The following is a 23,869-nucleotide window of genomic DNA, read 5'->3' on the forward strand; positions in this document are numbered from 1 at the left end:
ACCACACACACAACTCAACCATAGAAATATACATTAAATTTATTTTATTTCCTGTAAAATAGATTACAACATGTTTTAAAAAATGAGAAAATATTGTATATTGTTATACAACAATAATTAACAAAATAATAATATCCTCTACAAAGAACACAGGTCTGCAAATTTTTAGTGCAGAATTACTGTTGTTAATCTGCTAAATTTAACATGATGAAAGAAAAGTACTATTCTGTTCAAAAGTCATGACAGTCCTTAATTTTACATGTAATGATCAATTAGCAAACAAAAAGATATTTGTGCACATAAATTCACAAAGTGTGACCATACAAGTTCAGTCTTTAAAACAATAATTTGGAAGAATCACATTTAGTAAGCTTTAAGGAGAGTTGGCTTTTCCAAAGCAAGATGATCCACAGCAACTAAACACCTTCAGTTCACAGTGCCATGCTACTGCAACAAGGTGAAGAGCTTCTTCAGTTTCCTCTAGACTCAGACACTGCTCCAAGAAAAATAAAAAAAATCAGAGATCCGAGAAAATAATACTAATGGCAGGCAGTTTTTTGTGGCTACTGTGCAGTTAATCTCTATGAAGAATTTACTTTCTGTAAAGAAACTGATATGGCTAAGTTAGAGTTAGTTATACATTTTACTCACCAGTTTACACCAGCAAAAGCATTTCTATCTACTTCAAAAGCTGATGGATAAACACAGGGTGTGTGAGGCTGCAGTGTCCTCAGTCCAGTGATGACCTTAAGAGCACATGATAATAGGGGTGAATTACTTTTATTATATCTCCATTGCGCGGACGGTGGCGGAATATCAAACCGCTCACTTATCCTTACACTAGTGCCCTACGGACTTGGAACACATATTACTTGCTCAAACTGTGTATAATATTTCGGTCTGGGACTCAGACACATGCTCATACCGCACATTATCGATATATACTGCACTGTTTGCATGTAAACGCCAACATTTCTGCCCTGAAACAGTGCACTACGGAGGGAGCACGGAATGAACTGGAACGCGTCCGCTGTCTGTCGGTCGTTAAATAGCTATCACTAACGGCTAAAGCTTCAAAAACATACTCGAACAAAGTGTTTTAAACACATTAAACTTACAAGACTTCGCAGAGAAACGCTATATATATAGCTATTTAGCTCTATAAATGCTTTCGTTTTCTCCCCTCACCCTAATTATTTCAGTTAAAACAGTGAGCTAACACGTGCCAGCACTTAAACTGTAATTTAGCTAACGGTTCGGCTACGTTACAGCGTCAAGATAAACCCAAAAGTAGTGTTTTTATTCGAACGTACCTCAATAAACGATCATTTATGACAGCTAATTAAAAGCACTCACCTTAAAACTAACACAGCCGCTCACAGTCAAACTGAGAAAAAGGGCGGGAACCACGGGGACCGAAACAACGCTGGGCTAAACATACACTAATCTCGCATCTGGGTCACTTTAACCCAAACACTGGGTTATATAGAGTCAGAGAGAAAGAAATAACCCAACAAAACTACCCAACTCACTCAACCCAGCAACTGGGTAGAAAAAAAAAACAACCCAGCATCTTTTAGTGTATGAAATCTGAATGCGAAAAATAATGAATAGGTTCGCCGCCTTTTTGAATGCTCCGGATGCGCTAGAAGTAAAGAATAGGTTCCCACATAGCAGGCCACTCGGATCCGGATCCGGTTTTCCTCCGGCAGATCCGCATAGCAATCAGCTAAGGTTAGCGGATACAATCCGGTCCGGTTCTATTTGTGATTCTAACCTCTGACGTGTTACTGATTTGGCCACACCTGGCCCGGCTGTATGAACTTACTTAAGTAAAAGTAGTTAAAAAGCAGTAAAGATGTATTAGTTAACTGCTGCAAGGTGTACATAATGATTTTTTCCCCTTTTAAGCTAAAGAAACCAAGCTTGGTAACATTAGCATACTGCTAATAAGCAGCTTCACTTATATGAAATTCAGTATTATCATGTAAAATATATATCACTACTATAATGAAATAATCTATATAATAATTATATGTTTAATTTATTATCTATACAAATTATTATTCCATGATACATGCATGCATTATAATTTCAGATACTCTAGCTGTTATCAAAAAAGAAAAAAAGTGGGTTTTATAGATTTGACTCTGGTCACCTCCTGTCACAGTAGTCATAGAATTCACAATGATCCTATTTTGTGCACAAATAATTTCAAATAACAGATGTGAGCTTTAATGCGTCACTTTCTCCTTCTGCAGATAATGTTGAGGGGTAGACCTTCCTTAGCCTTTATGCACTACAGGAGGTGTTGTCATTACAGCAGGCTATATGTAGCTTGTGGCTATTTTGTAGAGTTACAGTTACTCACTGTAGCCCATCTGTTGCTGCACAATTCATCACTCTAACCATTCTGACAGTGGAAGCCACCATGGGTTCTCCATTCTCAGTACAGCAGTGACACTTACAAGACAGTGTTGGAGGTGGTGTTGGCAGTATTTTTCATGATGTTGTTTATGATGGTGTTGACAGTGGTGGTGGTGGTGATGTTGGTGTTAAAGAAGGTGTTTCATACCAGTGTTCAGAATGTTTTTGGCGGTTATGTTGAAGGTGGTGTTTATGGTACTGTTAGAAATGTATCAGTCACAGTCATGTTATTGAGATTTTTACATACATCAGTTTCACTGCTGGGTTGAGAGTGTTCCTCCAATCAAGAACATCTGGACAGTTGCAGCTGTGTGATCAGAAACTGATTCTGGCGATCACAGACTATCACGCATTAACAGAGAAGCTATAGTCTCTAACTGTACACCAGAAAAGTGGAGTTAAAATTGTTTAATTGTTGGGAATGTATACAGTGTCAAAACAGTACTGAGAGTGTTCTTTTACAAACTTTAATGTGTTTTTCATCAATATATTTATTTTTCAGACATCTTTGCTTTACTGGAGGAACAGACTGACACATCTTCAAGGTTTGTTGCACTATAAAACTACAGTGACTGACTTTTATATATTTATTTACGTTTGTCATTTTTGTTTATAAATAGGTTTAACTGAGTTATTGAATCAGACAATGGAATGTGCTTTGGAACCCAAGACAAGTTATTATTAAGGTATTAATAGTCTTTGTATTTTCTCTAAATCCACATGCTGATACCATTGGTCTGTCCCAAAATCTAGTGAACTGTTTAACTAAAGATCATTTTGCATCACAATGTGCATGCTCCTGACACGTAGGCTGTCCCAATTCTAGATACCTCATTATGCTGTCTAGTAAGATATCTTAATTTGGCCAAATTTTAGGGCAGCATCAAACCCTACTTTAGCTGCGAAGGCCATCCCAGGATGCAATGCAAGAACAACTCCTGTCAATTTGACCCTTCTCCCAAAGCAAAAATAATTAAAATCGTGATAAACACTGGAAGATTAGAATCCACTGCTGAAACAACACTAGCCACTGAGGTGAAAAAAAAAGAAAAAAAAAAGCGGTTGCATGCATTGGGCAGGAAGAAGTTGTGACACATTCTCTCTCTAACTAGAGCATTTCAATAATCTGCCTCATGAGGACAGATGACCATTGTCTACTTAAACAGCTGTCTACAGAGTCACTGCCTACCTAGGCAGCTCACTAGGTTTTGGGACAGGCAACATATATACATGTGATCAAGACCGTATGATGATAAACAGAAATGGACACAGACAGCAAGTTAACAGGGCTACATGTTACTAATCATCAAGTTATTGCAAGTCTAACAAATGTTGTCTTCTCGTCCTGTAGATCATCCTGAGAGAGCAGCTCATCATGCTGCTGGAGGGTTGTGGGTTGACATTACTTCTCCAATATAGGACAAAGCTGAGGTTTTCTGTTGCCTGATTTCTTGAAAAAGTTAGCACACTATTTTTTCCTTTGCATACACATTCATAGTGAATCCAATTTAATATGACATAATCCTTATATTTAGTTCATAAACATGAATCTGTTAAAGGCATATTCCGAATCAATAGTGCACAAACCGTGTTACTATTAATCAAACTGTCAACAGTTGATTTAATCTGTTTGAGCTCATTCAGAGTTCTTTAGGGCGTGTTGGTGAAATGAAAATAGTCTATAGGTGATAAACCTTGGAAATAGTTCTGGGGCAGTGTTACAGGAAGATTCTATTTTTAGTCCTAAGTTAAGATCTGACAGAGTCAGGTTAAGATTTTTCTAAGTACTATCTTAATTTACAGCATTAAACAAAGTTAGGTACAGATTCCCAGTGACCACAGTGCCACGCTGCACACGACATGGGTTTTTTTTAGGGTCCACGGAAACATGGTGCAGTGACAAATCTCACCTCCCTGTCTTCATTTCATTCCCCAAGGACCTTCAAAACCATGGGGGGGTGAAATAAGGATGGGGAGGTGAGACTTGGAACAACACCAGAGTGAATGAAGACTAAGGAGTTGCTAATGGACTAACATTAACAGTTTATGCTCTTATAAACACGTGTGACTGTAGAAATGTGTTGGTTTAGTCATTTCATTTCATTTTAACAATAAATAAGATGTGACATGCAAAAAAGAATGCATTCTAGCCACTACTCACTGTCAGGAGCCAGTTGCATTCTAAGTGGCTCACTTTACATCCATGTATATGCACTTATGTGTATCGTTTTGTACTTGCTCTGCTATTTGTCCAACTTGAATCATGAAAATTGCTGTTTTTTACACGTTATGCCAAAATGGTAGACTTGTGATGGTCCATTTGCTTGTCAGTCAGTTTTCTATTCCTGCAGTAGTAGGTGGTTCTTGGCCATGTTAAGTAGTGAAAGGTACCCGACTCTCCCTAGAAACTCTGGAAAAGTGAGATTTTATGAATATCTGTATTTACAGGGAGATGTAAAATTATAAAGGAGGCATTGGCAAATGTAAATGTAGGTGGCAATATTGCAATTATTCTTAGGATGTTGCATGGTATTTTTGGTGCTATGAAAGATTTAAGAAGATATTGAAGATTTGGGGTCATTTTATCATACTTTTTTTAATCATACTTTTTTGTGTTTTTAGGTATTTTTGCTGAAGCCATGTCACGCCTGAATATGTGGCCAGATGTAAAGGCTACCCAACAAATTATCTAGGTTTTTATTTTACATGTTTATTTAAATCAATTTTTCCTGTGCTGAATGGCGTTATCACTTAAGTTGATCATAATTAAATAATTATTTAAAGTTTCATGTTTTACAAAATTGCCCCGCTTGTGCAAACGCTCCGGACGTGAGCCTATTCTGCATTTCTCTCGCATCCAGAGCATTTGCACAAGCTGCGCGAGCCTGTTCTATATTATTAGCGCATGCGGAGCATTCAACATCCTCAGCGTTCGAAAAAGCGACTCAAGTCTATTTTGCACTTCTCTTGCATTTTATTCCGCATCCGGAGCGTTTGAAACCCTGGCGGGAGCCTATTCTGTATGTAACTTGCATTCTGAGTCACCAGTGAAGAGTTTAGGTAAATGTTATAGTGCAGCGCTAAATGATACAGAACAACAATTAGAATTAATTAATTGCATTTACAAAATATCTAGAAATAGGATTTTATATACTTTAACACAGCACATGTATTTTCCACAATGTGAAATGGACCAATAGAAATGTTCTAAAAATATTTTAAAACACCTCTTTAATTTAATAAAATTAATCTCTCTTTTTCCTTTTCATGTGTAATATTACAATTTAGTTTTTTAAATTATTCACTAATGTCTGACTTATCCCAGGGGCAATTTGTCAGCTGTAGGCTAATGTTAACCAGAAATGCAAGTATGTTGGGTGTTTCCCAACTGTGTGCCTGTGTCTATGCATACTCCCACAGACCTCCTCCTCCAGCTCACACACACACAGGCAGACAGAGAGACACACGCACCGCTACCACCACCAACAGAGATCTCCCTCTCTCTTTCTCTCTCTCTCTCAACTGGAGAATCTTACAGTACACAGTGCTGATGCTCAGCTTAGAAAAAGAGAAGGTAGGAACTGTCGGTTTATTCTGTGCCTGTGTGTGTGTGTGTGTGTGATTGAGAGAGAGAGAGAGAGAGACAGAGAGACTATGCGGCAGGACCCAGCTCTCAGCATTCTGCTGCACTGTTTGGATTACAAAGAATTGGACCCTCCCGATCAGACTGGCTTGAAGATGGTGGGCTATATCACTGCTATGGCACTGATAAAGGCAGTAATACAGTCTTAAGGAAATAACTGCGTGTATCTGTAGTGACGGTGGTGGTAGTGGGAACCTAAAGGGGTTGTTTGAGTATTTTATACGGCATTTTCTGGAATAACTAAAATGTAAATCTTTCCTAAAGACTCTTCAAATTGTAAATAAATAAAGGGGTTGTTAGTTATGCAGCTGCTGAGGCTTTTGCCCTTTGGCCTGACTGACTGACTGAAACGTGCATGCATGAGGATTGTATTTAGCCATTGGATGCTTGTTGCAGAATGGGTTTGTGGGCTGTGTGAGTTATAATCACCTGCCAAAGGTAATTTGTGGAGTAGGGATAGCAAGGTTTAATTGCACCATGGTAGCTTGTGGAGCAGGCCAAGTGGAATTTACTCACCATGCAACTGCATGCAGAGTGGCCATAGCAAGTTTTAATCACCCCACTGAAGCTCATGGAGCAGGAACAGCAAGATTGAATTGCACCAAGTTAGACCAGGGAAGAGCAGAGTGAGCAAGGTTTAACAGCCTGCCTTCAGCTTCACAACTTCTAACTTTACACCAGTTCTTTTCCATGGTAATCATTCACTATGTGTATTGATTGTGCAAATTCATTTAAAAACAGTATTCAAGTAAGATTAGTTAGAATTAACTGTCAGGAAACAGTATGAAATTAGAATATTGACCACTAATTTTCAGTACATGACCAAGTGAATTTACCACGCGATTTAGATTTTGGATGTGGACCACGCACAATTACCTCTCCACCGTTCAATTTATACCCCTCCACTCTTCCTCCCCATGTCAAACAGCATTGTGCCCACTACCTGGTCTGGGTACGGGGCTCCTATCCAATAAACTGAATGCTGTAATACTTTCAACAGGTGCTTCAACAGTGTGTTGGTTTAAGGGTGACCATAGTTATGCAAACATATCATTGTAAGTTTTATATTTTTATTTATCTCCCTAAGGATTCCGTTTGTTTTTCAGTTGAATTGTACAGAATATGTTACATTCAATGTGGGAAATGGTTTGAAATGATTCATTGTTTCTCATTTATACATCACAGAAACCTGGCATTTTAAAATTGGTGTCATTGTATCCTCTGTATTATAAACGGCCTGTTGAAATAGAAGTATAACATTTCTCTGCTAATTTAAATCTATGGTCTACATAGATTTCACTTCGGCAAAATTGGGTTTTCCTGGGGCTTTTTGTTTGTTTGTTTTTGTTTTTTGCATTTTACAGCCATTCTACTGGTGGCATCTTTCTTAATAAACATAATGGATAGCTTATTTAATAAGGCATTGGAACAAGACATTCATTCATGACATCACAGAACTTCATTCATGACATCATTATTTCTCATGTCTTGACTTAATTACTTTCTTCCTAACTTACAGTCAGGACTTGACAGTCTTGTTCCCCTGCTTTATGTTGTCGCTTTATAGATAAACTATATCACTGTGGGCGGCACCATGCTGCAGTAGGTAGTGTCGCAGTCATACAGCTCCAGGGACCTGAAAGTTGTGGGTTCAAATCCTGCTCTGGGTGACTGTCTGTGAGTAGTGTGGTGTGTTGTCCCTGTGTCTGCGTGGGTTTCCTCCAGGTGACTGTCTGTGAGGAGTGTGATGTGTTGTCCCTGTGTCTGCGTGGGTTTCCTCCAGGTGACTGTCTGTGAGGGGTTTGGTGTGTTCTCCCTGTGTCTGTGTGGGTTTCCTCCAGGTGACTGTCTGTGAGGAGTGTGGTGTGTTCTCCCTGTGTCTGCGTGGGTTTCCTCCAGGTGACTGTCTGTGAGGAGTTTGGTGTGTTCTCCCTGTGTCTGTGTGGGTTTCCTCTGGGTGCTCAGGTTTCCTCTCACGGTCCAGAAACACACATTGGTAGGTGGATTGGTGACTCAGAAGGTGTGAGAGAATGTGTGAAAGTGTGTTGCTGGCATCCCCTTCAGGGTATGTTCAAGGCTTGAGCCCAGTGACTCCGGGTAGGCTCCAGACCCACCGTGACCCTGAACTGGATAAGCGCTTACAGACAATGAATGAATGAACTATTTCACCATAGAGTCTAAAGAGCAAGAGATCATTTGCACACAAGAGACAGTCTGCAGTTAATAGAAACAGTTTTGTTTACAATGAGGATTGTCTGGATTGTTTGTTTGCATAATATTGGATTATTCTGCAAGTTTACACTGCTGTATGGTGTTATTTTATCAAATACAATATTTTCTTTCACATCACTGGTCATGAATATGCATATACCAGTAAGCACTCATATTTTTTCAAGTGCAGTGCAGGTAATTTCATGCAAGGACATTTCACTTAACTAAAAACAAACCCAAGCAACATAATGTAAAAAAGAGGGAATAAATTGAGCATAAAATTTGTATGCTTTTCATGTCTCTGAAAACTAAAGGGCGTCATTCTGCATGATGGAGAAAAAATGGATGAAGTTTGTTTTCAAATATGCCTATGTCCTGCAGCTTGTAATTTGCCATCATCGCATTGAAATTATGACATGAGAATGAATTGCTCAAAAAAAGGCCATTCTTTGCAATAGCAACTGAGAAAAATACTCTCTCCAAGAGCTTTCAGCTGTGACATGTTGCTTACAGCTCATCTACTGTGCTTTTGCCAGCTCTTTTATCACTCTGTCAAAATACGGAACAGCACATTAGTGCATTCAGTGATTTAATAAAGAGTAGTTATCAGATATTCTGAGAGAGGTATGATTTATCAGGTATGACTGAGTGATCATATTATTTTGAGGAGTTACCTCACAGCTCCAAGGTCCACATGTTGGTAGGTGAGTCTGGACACACCACTACTCTGGACAAGATGAGGATGAAATTCATTGATTTTGTGCTTTTCTTGCTGCATGGCCTAAGTCCAGAACCTGTGTGGTCCTCAGTAAGCAGTGACAGGCCTTCCTTTCCAGACGTCACTTCAGTACTTTTCAGCACAGTGAGACATGGAGTCTCTGCCATGAGTGTCTCACTGCTGAGAGACACTGCTGTTCCAGAGCACTTACTAGAATACAAATTCTTTTTTAGAAAATATATATGGCATCACTTGTTATTTTGTACGCCACTTGAAAATGTCAGATTCTCTTTACATTGTATGAATATTTAATAAAATTGCAACATATATAATCTTTTATTATTTGCCTGAGGTCTACTCATGGCATTTGTGTAGTTTTAAATACCAGTAACACCCATTCCTTGTAACCATGGCCATTTTTTCTCTTTATAATTTAGAGTTTAGCAGACTTGCAGGGGCTAAAGATGCCACACATATATATATATATATGGCATCTGGGCATCTCATGAAAAGGAGTTCCTTATAAATTTAGGGTCAGTGGGCAGGTCTGTGGTTGTTTTTGTAACTAGAATAAACATTTACTATGTGTTATAGAATAGCATTCACAAAAACACCAACTGTGTTGTGTTCACATGGTCATCAGTGTTCTTATTCATGCACAAAAATAACAAGTGGTCTGTGAGTGACGTGCAAGGACCTGAACTTGTCAAATTCTCCACAGAATTAGTCCTATCAGTCTTGCCATATTAAGATGATGAATCCTAGTATTTCCTAAGTAGGAGGTCTCTATGTGGATTACAGATTTCTACTGGGAGTGCGCTACTAATGAAGAGCCTTGACTAGCTACTTAACCTGAAAATACTTTTTAAGCTCTTTTTAAAGTGGGGTTGCATGGGCTGAAAGATCTGATAACCAAAAATATTCATTACTGTAAACAAGGTTAAAAAACCCCTGATGAAGACTGGGCTTGGCCCTCATAGCACAGCGCTGTGGTGGCTGTTTGCTACTGAGATGAGGGTTAGAGGGATGACGAGACTAGCCAGACTCAGGGGGTTCCCAGTTTAGCAGGCAGCTGCCGTGTCCTACTTCACTCCTCAACCTCCTCTAAAACACCTCAGAAACCAGATAAACCTCAGCCAGACAATCAAGGAAATGCTCAGCTGTTTGTTTTTGGTGCCACTATCATGATGTCTGTAGCCGTGAAAGATCATTAAACATTAGTACCTGTGTCATAATGACAAGCTCAAAGCATGACCCAGTTGATGTGAAATTACATCATATTGTTGGGAATGGTAAAGAGAAGTTGTTTTGGAAACACATGCACAGCTTGACATCATTGGCATGTTTCCTGCAACATGCCCCTTTTAGCTCTTGTATCCACAACAGCTTTGTTCCACAATGAAAACATTCATTCAGAGCTTGACACACAGATAGGTATAGCGGTCATAAGGCTCCCCTCACAATAGATAGACTTCATTTTCTATACCGAGAAACATGTGACCACAGTATATAACATTGCTTTCCAATCTGTCTTAATACTTTCTCATTAACAGTTGCTTCATTCTTAATTACAACATGTTCGATTACAACCTAATGGTATAATGTACAGGGTGGGCCATTTATATGGATACACCTTAATAAAATGGGAATGATTGGTGACATTAACTTCCTGTTTGTGGCACATTAGTATATGGGAGGGGGGAAACTTTTCAAGATGGGTGGTGACCATGGCGGCCATTTTGAAGTTGGTCATTTTGGATCCAACTTTTGTTTTTTCAATGGGAAGAGGGTCATGTGACACATCAAACTTATTGGGAATTTCACAAGAAAAACAATGGTGTGTTTTAACATAACTTTATTCTTTCGTGAGTTATTTACAAGTTTCTGACCACTTATAAAATGTGTTCAAAGTGCTGCCCATTGTGTTTGACTGTCAATGCAACCCTTTTCTCCCACTCACTGATAGCAACACCGCAGGAGAAATGCTAGCATAGGCTTCCAGTACAGTTTCAGGTGTTGCACATCTTAATGGTATGGTGTGGTATATGGGGTACAAAGATAGTGGGGCCATTCTTCATCAATGGAAACCTCAAGGTCACTGGAAATGCGAAATTGCTACATGATGATGTGTTTCCTTCTTTATGCACTGAAGCTGGCACCTTCCCTGAGGTTTTCCAGCAAGATGGTGCACCATCACATTATGGGTGTCAGGTCTGAGCATTCCTAGATGAACAGTTTCCTGGAAACTCGCCCCAAAGGTCTCCGGACCTGACCCCCTTAGACTTTTATCTTTGGGGTCATCTGAAGGCAATTGTCTATGCTGTGAAGATACGAGATGTGCAGCACCTGAAACTACGGATACTGAAAGCCTGTGCTAGCATTTCTCTTGTGGTGTTATCAGTGTGTGAAGAGTGGGAGAAGAGGGTTACATTAACAATCCAACACAATGGGCAGCACTTTGAACACATTTTATAAGTGGTCAGAAACTTGTAAATAACTAATGAAAGAATAATGCTATATTATTATTAATAGCATCTTTTATTATGGGAATAATATACAGAAGTACAGAAATGTGTTTTATTATTATTATTATTATTATTAGTAGTAGTAGTAGTAGCAGTTATTTTATTTTTACAATGTTTGTTAGATGTCAGCTGTTATTTTAAACCATTTTATTCCAAATGATTTGTGTGATTTGTTTGCCATAAAATATGTTATACAAATGATAAAGCATCATATTTCTTCATAACATCTATTAATGAATATACATTTTGTTTTCTACTAGGTGAGAGTCAGCCTTCATTGGTTCCCGAATGAACACATGCATTTCGTCTGAACCTTAATGAAAAGTAAGAAATGTAATTAATTTATATATTTATTACTTATACACACATATTTATTTATGTATTTACATATATTTATGCATAAATAAGAATTTATGCAAATGCACAAATTAGCAAAAAGAAACCAGGAAAAAACATCAGCAAGTGGATGCTGCACTGTGAACCCAGACATTGTCCAGAAAAGGCTGTGCTATAGTGACATAAAAAAGTATCTGGAATTTGCTGGCACTTTAGAGTGATGTATTTAAATGTGGGAAAATTCTTTGTGGTCAGAAAAGATCAAAATTTTGGCCTAATTTCAAAAGTGCCTTATATGGCCAAAGCTTTATCCTGCCCATGACTGGCCAGATCACTGGACCCAAAATAGGAACATGCATCATTTTCTCTCTAAGTTAAGCATCCAAAATTATAGCAGCACCTCCTCAGTCTTTCTTTATAAATGCCATGGACAGCTCCTGCCCATTTTAGTGTCCATGACTGTAAGCTGTGTGTGACTGGTCCACTAGAACACTCTTAATGACCAAAAAAATAACCAGATATTCTGGGAATATCAGCATTGTGTGACCTATATCAGGTTAAAATGTGAAATTTGAATGAAGCATGTCATTTACCTAATACATTCACAAGAAAAATACTTACTGGAAATGTGCATCTTTTTTTTTTTATCAGAAATTCTTCCTTTTCAACAGGAGACGTAAATGAGTTTGGAATTTTCTACATTTTTTCCCAAACTCTTCCATAAGCCATGGCAAATTCTCATGCTACGGTGACAACATCAAGTAATCTGAATAAGAACAGCTGTGTCACAGAGATTCAAGATGACCATCTTGCCAGTTTGAAGGCATTGGCTGAAAAACTTCATCTGGAGCCAAAGAGGCCTTCACACCTGGAATGGATGTCTCAGTTAGAAACTCACAGGGTTAAGGGCTTGGAAGCTTCCATGGCAACTAAAGAAGGGCCACCACAAACCTGGAGTTCTCTGAAATGGCCAAAATCAACACTGAGTTGTACAGTACTCCAGGGAACAAAGTACACTTCTGAGTGCTTAAAGGGATTTGGAAGTATTGGCGAGGCATTGGAATGGATCAAGAAAGAACTGGTGAGCTGTTCATGCAGCATAAAGATACACAACTATAAAGATAACAAATATTAAATTAATAGATATTGCATTTAAAGCAAACTCAAACAAATACTGTTCAAAATGGAATGTATGTGAAATGAAAGGCCAGAAAATGGCACCTATGTAAAGATGTCTTCCCAGATATTTTTGATTAAAAATAAAGATGCTACAAAGGATTCCTGGAGTGATGCCGTAGAAGAACTACTTTTGGTTCCATAAAGAACCATTTTTGCTATTGGTAAAGAACCTTAGGATGGAGTGATTTTGTGGTTCTTCTATGGCATAGCTCAAAGGACCTTTGGTAGCACCTTTATTTTGTAGCAGGCATATGTGGACTATTCTGTGTCATTTTCTGCATTTATGGCTCAGTTACTGCACTGGCAAATGTTGTGTGGGCTGGATGTGGACCAAATGTAACAGGTCCAGATTTGGCCTGGCTCACAGCGCAACCTGACCCACCTGGTCATATAAAATGAATTTGGGACAAAGTTGGGGCAGCCAAGCTCACCCTTATTCAGTTCAGTCATTCAAGGCCAATTGTGGGCCATGTCATAAGAGAACTGCAGATGTGCCAGATTCGGACCAAAAGTTCATTGATATCTTGGTTGGCACCCATCAAGGGTAAATCAAAAGTATAGGAAAAATCAAAGGTATAGTGACAATTCCATTATATTTGTGTAAAGTCAGAGTATATGTATGCCATGTCTCATACTTAGCTGATGTTTTGTTTTTGTTACAGAGAGAGATGCGCATGCAGGATCAGCAGCTTGCTTGCCAGTTAATGTGTCTACATAGCGATCTCAATAAGCTGAAGATCGAACAGACATGCAACCAGCACCGAAAGATGCTAAACGATGCCACATTTGAACTGGAGGAGCGAGATGAAATGCTGGAGTTACTGTGTGATGGCCCCGTCACTTCTGGATTCAGCCTTTCAGCTCCACTCAAACTCCTCGGCATAACAAAAATGAACATCAACTCTCGCCGCTTCTCCCTCTGCTAGCAGCCATGGATGGAGCCTGGGAATTTCATTGAAGATTTATATGAGACTTTTCACCAATAGAGTATTTATTTTGTCCATCCAATATTTTCGATTAATAAATGAACAGAACATTTTCGAAGGACGTTTACAGATTCTAGACTGAAACCCTTTACCCTGTGGGGATCTTTTCTTGGCCATGCTTTTAGTAAGAGTGTTTATGTCTTAAATCTTATATCACATATGGCATTGAAACAGATAGTTGGACTATTTTTTATACGTATTTTAATATCTACATTTTATTATGGTATAAACTGTACAATACATTGTATTGGTGGATTGTCTCATACAAATCCCATATCCTTTTTGAATGTGATGGTGGTAGACTTTTAGCCATGTTTTCACCTTCATAATCTAAATAAATATGACTCCAATAGCTATAAAATTCTTTGGGTCTGTATTTTCTTTTTCTTTTTTTGTAGCAATTAATATCCACAACATATTTTGCTATGGTTTTTCTAGCTTTTAATATAATATGAAAAAAATAACAGCCAGAATGCATACCCTTTAAAGGTGACGTTCATGATTGTAATAAAAAAAAAAGAAAAATACACACACTTTTTATAAAATTCAGAAGATATTTCCTCACAGTTTGCTAGCTCTCCAGTCTGTCTGCATGCCTGAATGTGTTTATGAAGCCCCAGTGTCTGTACATGATTTAAAAAAACAAACTGCCTCAGTCTGGTATGCAATTCAAAACATTCAAAAGCACAAACCCAGATGAGGACATTACTCCGTTTCTGCTCCAAAGGTGTTTTTGCTGTTTCTGATTACTTAATGTGCAATGTCTTCAAATTAAAGAGATGGCTAATTGGATTACTGAGAGTGCTGCAAAACTAAACAAATCAATTTATAAATGAATTTCTGTGGTAATTCAAACAGTGAATACAAACTTATAGACTCGTCGTTTTTTCCCCCTCAAACATACCATTCCACATTAAAAAATGTTGAGCTTCAGAATGTAAACAAACCACAGATAACTGTGTTTTCCTACCTTCCTCCTCTATATTCATTCTCTCTCTAACTGTACAGTCAGGGTGTTCTTTCATATGGTAAATGTTGTAGTAGATTACACATGGAAATGTGCTTTTTTTTTCTTTTTTTATTTGAAATTTGTCAAAGTCTTGTAGTCAAATCTGTGAAGACTGCTCTATGCTACCTTAAATTATTGTATGTAACATCATAACATTTCTGGATCAGATATAATAAGATCACTAAATCTGAGCTGCTTCTACAAATGCCTTACTTTTAAGTGTGCACTCCAGGCTTATTTTTCACTTTGTTATATTCAATACAAACAACATTTGTTAAACTAGTGTGCAAATGGTCAATTTGTGCCACCAGTCTCTTTAAAGACTTGTAGATTAGCATGGGCCCAGCTTATGTCTTTTAAGTCTGTTTTCTGTGTGTGGTGCTAGGCAGATGAATCAAAAAGGGAAGAATGAATTACCTGTTTGAGATATAGGTCACAAATTTCAGTTCTTCTTTTTTGTGAAAACTGAAACCTCATAAGTGCTAGCTTGGGCTAGCGTACTTGTTTGCTAATGCTGCTTGCTGCAGTTAGCGCTTTTGTTTAGTCTCTGCTATAACACTATACAAAAAATGTATGACTGTCTCTGATTTGAGCTGAGTGCCTGTTAAGTATCAGTCCTTTGTTTCATGGTGATTAGAAAACAGTCTCCATGGGAAACAGGTCATAAAAAATCAACTGATGCAGCACAACAATTCAAGCAGTTTGGGACTGAATAGTGACTTTGGTAAATTATGTATAAGGATTAAATAAAGGCCTGAGAAGGTTATTGATACTGGTTTCTTTTAACTGATCTTGACTAACGTGTCTGACATTGTGTTTTTAACCTAACAAGATTACTGGGGTAGAAAGATAAACATTTATAGACCTAGTACATTAATAGAAATATATAGCAGCACTCCTTCGTTCACGGTGCTCAGAGGGTGCCTTCAGAAAGCTTTAAGGAATGTAATTTATATGGAAAAAGTACAAAAACTAGGGAAGCTGGTTTCTGTTGAAACCCATTTCCACAACATATAATAATAATAAATCTACACTTTTTAAAATGTACTTTTTTAATGTATTATTTTGTAATATTTTTAAATTTTATATCTAAGAGGGAATCCCATAAAAATTCTATTTGGCTGTTTGTTATGAATCTTGCACATAGTATAACTTGCAGTTGCAATTTTTAATTTACACATCCAGTAGTTAGACATCCCTTTTAATAAGGAGTGATTTTAACCCTTAAAAGCCTGTTCTGCACTTAAAAATGTGTTTTTAATGGTTAACTATATTGTTTTTTGTTTTTTTCAGTTAACTTATTAGCTAGGAATTTACTTATATTAAAATATGTAAATGAGGAAAATTTCAGTTAGATTTGACTGAATGTAACATTTAATACAACAATATACGCCTTCCCATTTCATCACCAAATCATCCCATTTAACAAGGAATGGAAAACTTAAGAAACAAGTAGCTAATGTCAAAATTCCAGTCAGTATTTTGTTGATGTTATTTATGTTATGTTCCCATGATGCTAAATGCCATCAAATCCCCACAGTATTGTAGGAAAATCTAGTGGTTCGGCCCTAAGTACAAAAATGCTGGATGAAATGTCCTATTTTAGGCAATGTAATCTATAGGAACATGAAAAATTGCACAACATATGACACAAGGTTTTGTTGAACATTAATATATGATGCCTGATAAATGCCTTGTGATTGTTTGCTTCTGTTGAAGATTTCAAAATTTTATGTGATTATTTAATATTGTGCAAATTAGGTAATGCTCTATACTCCAGACTGTAAGCTCAAACTACAATATCTGAGTTGTACGCATCTTATATCCCAGTCAGAAGTACAAGACACAGAGCACCATCTAAAGGTCATAAAACCCCACTGCTAATGCAGATCAAATGGATCACTCTTTCAAATGTTTATAAATATTTTATATTTTTTAAGAATCCAAAAGAAAACAAATGTCACTGACACTCGTAAGAAAATGAAATGTTTATATACTTCATTTCAGTCACAACATTTGTAATGTATTAAAATGACAAAGATACAAAATTATTCATTGATGTGTACATTTGTATCTTGTTCAACAGTGGAACCTGTACAGTACATATTTTCATCAATAAAACTTCAGATGATGTATAAAATTGTAAACATAAAAAAAAGACATTTCAACTTAGAGCTGAAACTGACTCAACATATACTGAACACCTGATATTAAAATCAAGGGTATGAATCTGTACCACGTTCAAGAGGAATTCAAATGCGAATCTCATGGAACTTGTTTTGTAAATTACTTACATTCATTATTCTAACAAGGGAAAGCAGCTCGAAACAGAAAACAACTATTGTCAATTAACAGTAGAGTAAAAATATGTGACAATCAACGTTTTCTGCTGTAAGGCCTATAAAGGCATTTATAAAATTTGAGCCGTCATAAATAATTCAAATCGATTTACTGTTTACATCGGTTGGTTTTCTTAGTGTCAGTCTTGGATAGAACTGGAAGAGAACTTATACAGAACTTGGATAGAATAATTCTGATGAGACACACTGAGACATGAGCATATGTGAAAGGCAATGCCCTGCATGGATGGCTGGTGATTCAACCACATAGTTAACATAATCCCCTCCTAAATTATCTGTATTCTGAGTCATGACTTCATGTCACTGTTTATAATCAACCACTAATTTGTCAAGTGTATAGGTGGTTGATTTATATCCAGTGAAGTACAGTGGTAGGTTGCAATTGAAGAATAGTAAAAATACCGCTATAACTGTAAGTAAAAATATATGGACGCCATCCAGTGCCCTTCAAAGAAAACTGGTGAATGGATCCTCTCTTTACATAAAGAGTAAAATCAGTCAGCCAGTAATTCAGGTAGAGCTCTTGCTGGTGATCACTTCAGAGGTGCCTCAGAACATTAGACAGCTACTCTCATGCAAACTATATTTTTGCCTTGAGGAATCTGAACAAGAGCCTCACAGTTAAAGGTACAAAAAAAAAACGAAATAATGATCTGACACAAAAGCCACACAAAAACGTGATAAAACACTGAGATAAAATATAAACTTTAACAAAAGCCCTGAATCTGGAACAACGGAATTCCTCAATGCACCAAATACATAATACCCATGCAACATTACACAGACAACTTCAGTTTCTCTAAACTCATTTTTAACCAAATCTTGAAAGCTACCAAAACATACAGTTTACTTGGAACAAATATCATGTCAGATAGCTAACGTAGAATATACATTTTCAGATTCCAAACAGGTGTTGAACAGCACATCACATCCTCCTAAAAAACAGTTTATATTTATATTACATTTAACTTAATTTGATAACATTCATTAACAATACACTACTTGCATCAACTTAAAATGACAATGGGACAACATTCTTCTTATAAATGTTATTTTTTTCTGTCAGAAATGTTAAAAATATAAATCCCAGCTAGATTACACAATGCTAAACAATTAATAATGAGAATTTCCTGACAAAGAGTATGTAAACCGAAAAGCTCTAACATTTTCCTACATTTAAAAGTCACTGCTCATTTCAATGTAATTTATCCTGATATGACAAGAAGGAATGTAGAGCATTTAATAAGAACATAATATAGAATTCAGGACTGAGGAGGAACAATGGCCAAGGAAGGGTGGATCGAGGTATTCTCAGAGTACGAGTCTGCATTCTTGACATTAAGTCAGGCCTTTTCACTACTGATCAGAACTCCAGGTTCCCCACATTCTCAGTCAAGAATCTCCATATTACACTACTGTGCATATGTTGTAATATAAAATACTTTAATTACGAAATATGCCTTGGCTACATCCCTTCTATATAAGTTAGGATATATTTAAATTGGGATGAAAAGTGAATTTTGGACAAGGTATGATGATAAATACATTTTCAAAAATCAAATAAAATTACGACCATGTTGTTTCTACACTCTGTCCATTCTTTCAGCTCACTGACCATAAATTAGCACTTCAATGATCTACAATTACAGACTGTATATATGCTATTTGCCCCCTTTTACCCTATTTACAATGTTCAAGTGGTCAGGACCTCCTGAGTGGAGGTATGATCTGGATGGTGGATCATTCTCACCTCTGCAGCGCCCCTCACATTGTGCTGGTACAATTGGATCAGACACAGCAGTGAGACTAGAGGTTTAAATATTGTGTGCACTTACTGCCCACTCTACTAGACACTGTCAGAGACTGTATCTCAGCTGTTGGTGCAGTATGAGTTGGGCGTCCATCAGTGGACACAGGACCACTGTTGGTTGGATATTTTTGGTTGGTGAAGTGTTTTTAGTCCAGCATTAACAGATGAGTGAAAACACACCAGCAGCAGTGTTGCGAGGTCCACTTGTACCACAACACACACAAACGCATCACCATCCCGTCAACGCTAAATAATACCTGCCCTGTGGTGATCCTGACCATTGAAGAGCAGGGTGAAAGGGGGCAAAGAAAGTATGCAGAACAACAGATGGGCTGATTGTAGAACTACAAAATGCTTCTCTATGCACAGTGGATTGGAGAGAGTGGAGAGTGAGTATAGAAACAAGGAGTGATATAGAAACAAGGTCAGAGATCATGACTGATCAGTGTGTGTGTGTGTGAACACATACATACACATTTTTTTTTTACATATATATTAATATGATGATACTGATTGAACTGCATAACACTGCAGGATAAAATACTCTGACAGAACTACTCAGTCAAAAACCAGAATCAGTTTAAAAGAATCACACATCCAGCCTGTCAAGGTGTCTGGTTAACAGGTATTACATTGCAGTCAACATTCAATCTTGTAACATTCAGTCTCCTGTCATTCAGCTGTCAGTCTTGTCAGGACAAACCTTGTATCTCAATTTTCAAAATATATATATTTGCCCTTTAAACTGTGTTTTCATTTAATAAAGAATAGAGCAACAGAAATGATTTTAATTACTTGGAAAATATTATGAATATATTTCTCTCATAGACTTACTGTTTTAGGTAAAAACATTTTTGTCCCAGCAGCAACAATGTAAAGATATACATTTCCAAATGAAAGAAAATCTAAGATTCAGAAAATCCCTAAAACAATTAAGCATTATTAAACTGAAATACTGTTTTAAAGCTGGACAAGTGTAAATATAATATTACCTGTGTATCCCAAACGTGATATCTGTGTAAGCCCATATTTAATGAAGCTATCTCAAATTCTGAATTTTGGAAAATACTCATCTTTTGAAATCAGATGAAAACATTAAATATTTTCCACCTTTTTACGTGTCTTACATATTACTTTGATCTTAGAGAATAAAATCTTCTGTTTTCTAAAGACACAACATTTCCTGTTTGAAAACAAAAGAGAACATAGCCTCAATGAAAAAGAAATAAGACATAAGTAATAAGCAGAGCACACAAAGCACAGGCCCATTCCTGCCACAAGACCATAAAAGGGCCATTTTTTTTACGAGAATATATTTCTTTATGATATGGCAAATAAAAAGCACAATCACCATTTCACTGTACAGATTACAGGCCTGCTGTGTCAGCAAAGGGGAGAACACCTTGTTGTGCCACTAATAAATGTTGTTGCTCCACAAGAGCAAATGTATTTATTTCTGAATAATACATATTTTAATGCCACTAAAAACATTTGAAGATGTAGTCAAGCTATCTGATAGCCCTTAAAGAACCACAACATGGTCTGTTATTGTTTTCAGATCATCGTTTTTATCACTGAGTGCTGAGATCATGACTTATTACACAGGGTGCTTATCGCAAAACCAAAACAAATCAATAAAATCAGAGACTGCACATCATTCTTTTCTTTAAAAAGTCCTCGAGGCAACATGCTGGGACCAGAAATAATCGCCAGACAATAATGAGACCAAAACTGTGATTTCATCACCCCAAAGTACATAAATAGAGCTTCACTTCACAGTACGTCATAAATATAAGCTATAGGATGTACAATAGTTTTACTTTCTTATAAAAAACTCCTGTTATATTGTTCCACTGGTAAAATATATGCTGAGCATTTTACCAGAAAAATATACATATTATTCTGTACACGTTATACATGCGCTTTCATGGTGAATAATTTATATGAAGGAAAAATAAAAACACTGATGTGTCATTCTTCAATGACACCACTGCTTTCAAAACCAGAACAGAGGAAGTGATTATATTGCATTGTTTGGATACCAAAGAATGTTCTTGTGCTTTGACAGAAAACTGAGTTACAACCAACAAGACGGTGTCCCCTTCATGCCACACAGACCTAACACTAATACAAACTAATACAAGGGTAGTGTTTAAGTGATTAAATATATCATATGAAATTCAGAGGGTAGTTTTAATACTTTGGTTTTCATTTGACTACTTCAGCCACCAGAAGTGACATAATATAGCAATGACATGTCTGATTATGACAGATTAAAGTTCACCCGCATCATTCCACATCTTCTTTAAACTTGGAATCTTTACATCGACACAAACGCTATAAACTCATTCATGAATCTTACTACTTTTTAGCAAATGTTTAAACCTGCAAGTCAAATCAAACAGCAGTGCTGTGCTAAAGACAGAGACCACGCTGTATTTAAAAGCCATTTAGTCACTTGAAATTAGGTAATTATATTAAGATCAATTTAGTTCATAAAGAAAGACATTTTTAAACCATTCAGAGAGAACTGAATTCATGTATGGCCTGGCAGACAAAAAATAAAGTCACTTTTAGACAAATAGTGCTTATAGATTGGATCCAACCATCACCAAGATGCAACCAGCATCTAAAGACCGACAAGAAATATCCCTGCAGATTTCTTTCAAAAGTGAAAAGAAGTGTCATGAAAGCATGAAAAAGGCCAGCTTAAATAAAGTGTGGACACGTTATATACTGAATTATAGTGCCATTTTCTGTTAAGTGTATGATTTCTGGAAAATGGATATTATACCTGCTTTGACTAGAAATGACAAATTAGGCATGGTCTATGGCTTTAGCACCATGCTGTATTATGGCAAGGGAGCAATTGGTCATTTAAAATGATACAGTGTATATTTCACATTTGGCAATAAATGGGGAAAATAAATCTATTTTCTGATTAAACATCTAAGAACAATGTAAGAAGACATGTGTAGAGGTATTATAATGTGTGGGTATTTCTATAAAACCTGTCTAGCAGTAGATTCTCTATAACTGATGAACTACCCGGACAAAGAAAGAAAAGAAAAACTTCTGAACTAAAAGAGGATTATGTTTCAAAGTCAAACAATCATAGAACTGATATCTTGTTCCTTCTGCCCAAGCATTAGTCCTGTTTGCAGATCGATGGACATAAGCTTAATGCTAAATTGCAGGCTGAAGGTTATGAGGCAGTTTGAATTTTGGTCTCTGGATCCCTTTAGAGTTCTAGTTTCTTATCACATTGAAATCAGAAAAGAAAATGAGTGTAACAAAACTCACACGAATAATAAAAGTTACAGATTGCATAGTTTTGAGTAGTGACTTTGCATCAAAGTAGAATTGCATCCTAACCTTTGACGTTTATGGATTTGTATCAGGTTCTTATTGTTAGTTATGTGACCGTAAACCTTTTCTCTACACAGTAATAACATATTAACATAAAATCAGCATTAATTTGAATAAAAACAAACAGATCCAGAACCAGACCTATACATATTTATAATACCTCTAGGTATACATGCCAGTTTGCTTAAAGATTCTAGTCTGAAAGCCCAGAACTGAATGAAAACATGTATCTTGACTGCTACACTGTAGCATTAGGGTGATTTTAGACACGTTCTTTACATAAGCAACAATCTCAGGTCTGTTGTCATGATCATAGTCAATGTCAATATCAATGCATTTTCCAATAAAATTAGAAAGGAAATGACACCAGGAGAATACAAAATGTATTTCTATACACAACAGAAAGAACTACATTACTATGTACAAGTCATATTTTCTGTTCAGTTGTCAGTCTGTTCAGTTTTTTTTTTTTTAGGATGAACAGTCTGGTAAGTTAATATACAGTAAGGCTTTACAGGACATTCTATTTACATAATCCTAAACCATAATATACAAAGGAGGTTCCACTTTAGCACCTTAGAGGATATTGTTCCCAAAGGTAGTACAAGTATAGCAATACTAGACATCTCCTTTTGAAATACTCATATCCTGGTCATGCCTCTTATGCGGTTGCTCAGCACGTGCTGTCGTTAACATCTACTATTGCTGTACTTTCACATAAAACCTTTTGAGAACCGTTAAAAAGAGGGTTGTGTACATGTTATGTAGCCTCATCTATGTGACTGCCCTCTCCTCCTATTCACAATAACACTGGAATGTATACTCAACCATATGCCACAATATTATGTTACACATGTACAGTAGCCTTATACTGCATTGGCACCTGAAAAACAAACAAACAAAAACCATAAACAATAAATTAAAGGCAAATATGTACACACTGGCATTGTTGTTTGCTGAAATGGTAGCCTTGGTGGTATTAAGCACCGACAATAAAAAGGCACCACAGATCTAAATAAAGACATGGAAGAGGGGGCTGCTGTAGGAAAGATGTAGCCTTCCATTAACAGTTATCGAAATCACACAGCTGCATTTGTGAGAATGACTAAGCCCATTTTGCACAAGGCTGTGCAGCTGAGTGAATGTTTCGATATGTTTCATTACAGTTTTGGCATTGTCACTTCACCACATAAAGGAAGCCCTTGCAGCCGAGGCAAGCTTGCAGTGTTTGAAAAAACAAGAGTTTATAGAAAGGAAAGCCTGAGTACACAAAATATTGTAGATTATGAATAGATT

General features: G+C 36.9%; 1 protein-coding gene and 1 long non-coding RNA gene across 6 annotated transcripts; one reads left to right on the forward strand and one right to left on the reverse strand.

Annotated features, from left to right (window-relative positions):
- Positions 1–141: 141 nt before the first annotated feature.
- On the reverse strand, positions 142–1,706 carry LOC136707136 (uncharacterized). Its single transcript, XR_010804198.1, has 3 exons — positions 1,357–1,706; positions 652–746; positions 142–493 (listed from the first exon to the last, which is right to left on the reverse strand). It is a non-coding gene; the product is annotated as an uncharacterized lncRNA (long non-coding RNA).
- Positions 1,617–15,506, forward strand: fam167aa (family with sequence similarity 167 member Aa). Of its 5 annotated transcripts, none has more exons than XM_066681012.1 (9): positions 1,617–1,734; positions 2,930–2,972; positions 3,048–3,113; positions 3,779–3,886; positions 5,050–5,120; positions 5,848–6,001; positions 11,785–11,848; positions 12,512–12,941; positions 13,702–15,506. In XM_066681012.1, the coding sequence occupies exons 8-9, from the start codon at positions 12,588–12,590 to the stop codon at positions 13,963–13,965; spliced, it is 618 nt and encodes a 205-aa protein (XP_066537109.1). In that variant the 5' UTR covers positions 1,617–1,734; positions 2,930–2,972; positions 3,048–3,113; positions 3,779–3,886; positions 5,050–5,120; positions 5,848–6,001; positions 11,785–11,848; positions 12,512–12,587; the 3' UTR covers positions 13,966–15,506. The 5 variants fall into 5 exon arrangements, with proteins under 5 accessions (XP_066537109.1, XP_066537125.1, XP_066537117.1 ...); XM_066681028.1 differs by having other exon boundaries at positions 12,532–12,941; XM_066681020.1 differs by lacking the exons at positions 5,050–5,120; positions 5,848–6,001.
- Positions 15,507–23,869: the final 8,363 nt, after the last annotated feature.

The sequence above is a fragment of the Hoplias malabaricus genome, chromosome 1, assembly GCF_029633855.1.
Source record: "Hoplias malabaricus isolate fHopMal1 chromosome 1, fHopMal1.hap1, whole genome shotgun sequence".
NCBI lineage: Eukaryota > Metazoa > Chordata > Actinopteri > Characiformes > Erythrinidae > Hoplias > Hoplias malabaricus.

Bases quoted from the DNA above. Each gene is read 5' to 3' on its own strand.
- fam167aa (XM_066681012.1), top strand. From the start codon at position 12,588: ATGGCAAATTCTCATGCTACGGTGACAACATCAAGTAATCTGAATAAG. The intron at 12,942-13,701 runs GTGAGCTGTTCA...TTTTTGTTACAG, and splicing joins AATGGATCAAGAAAGAACTG to AGAGAGATGCGCATGCAGGA.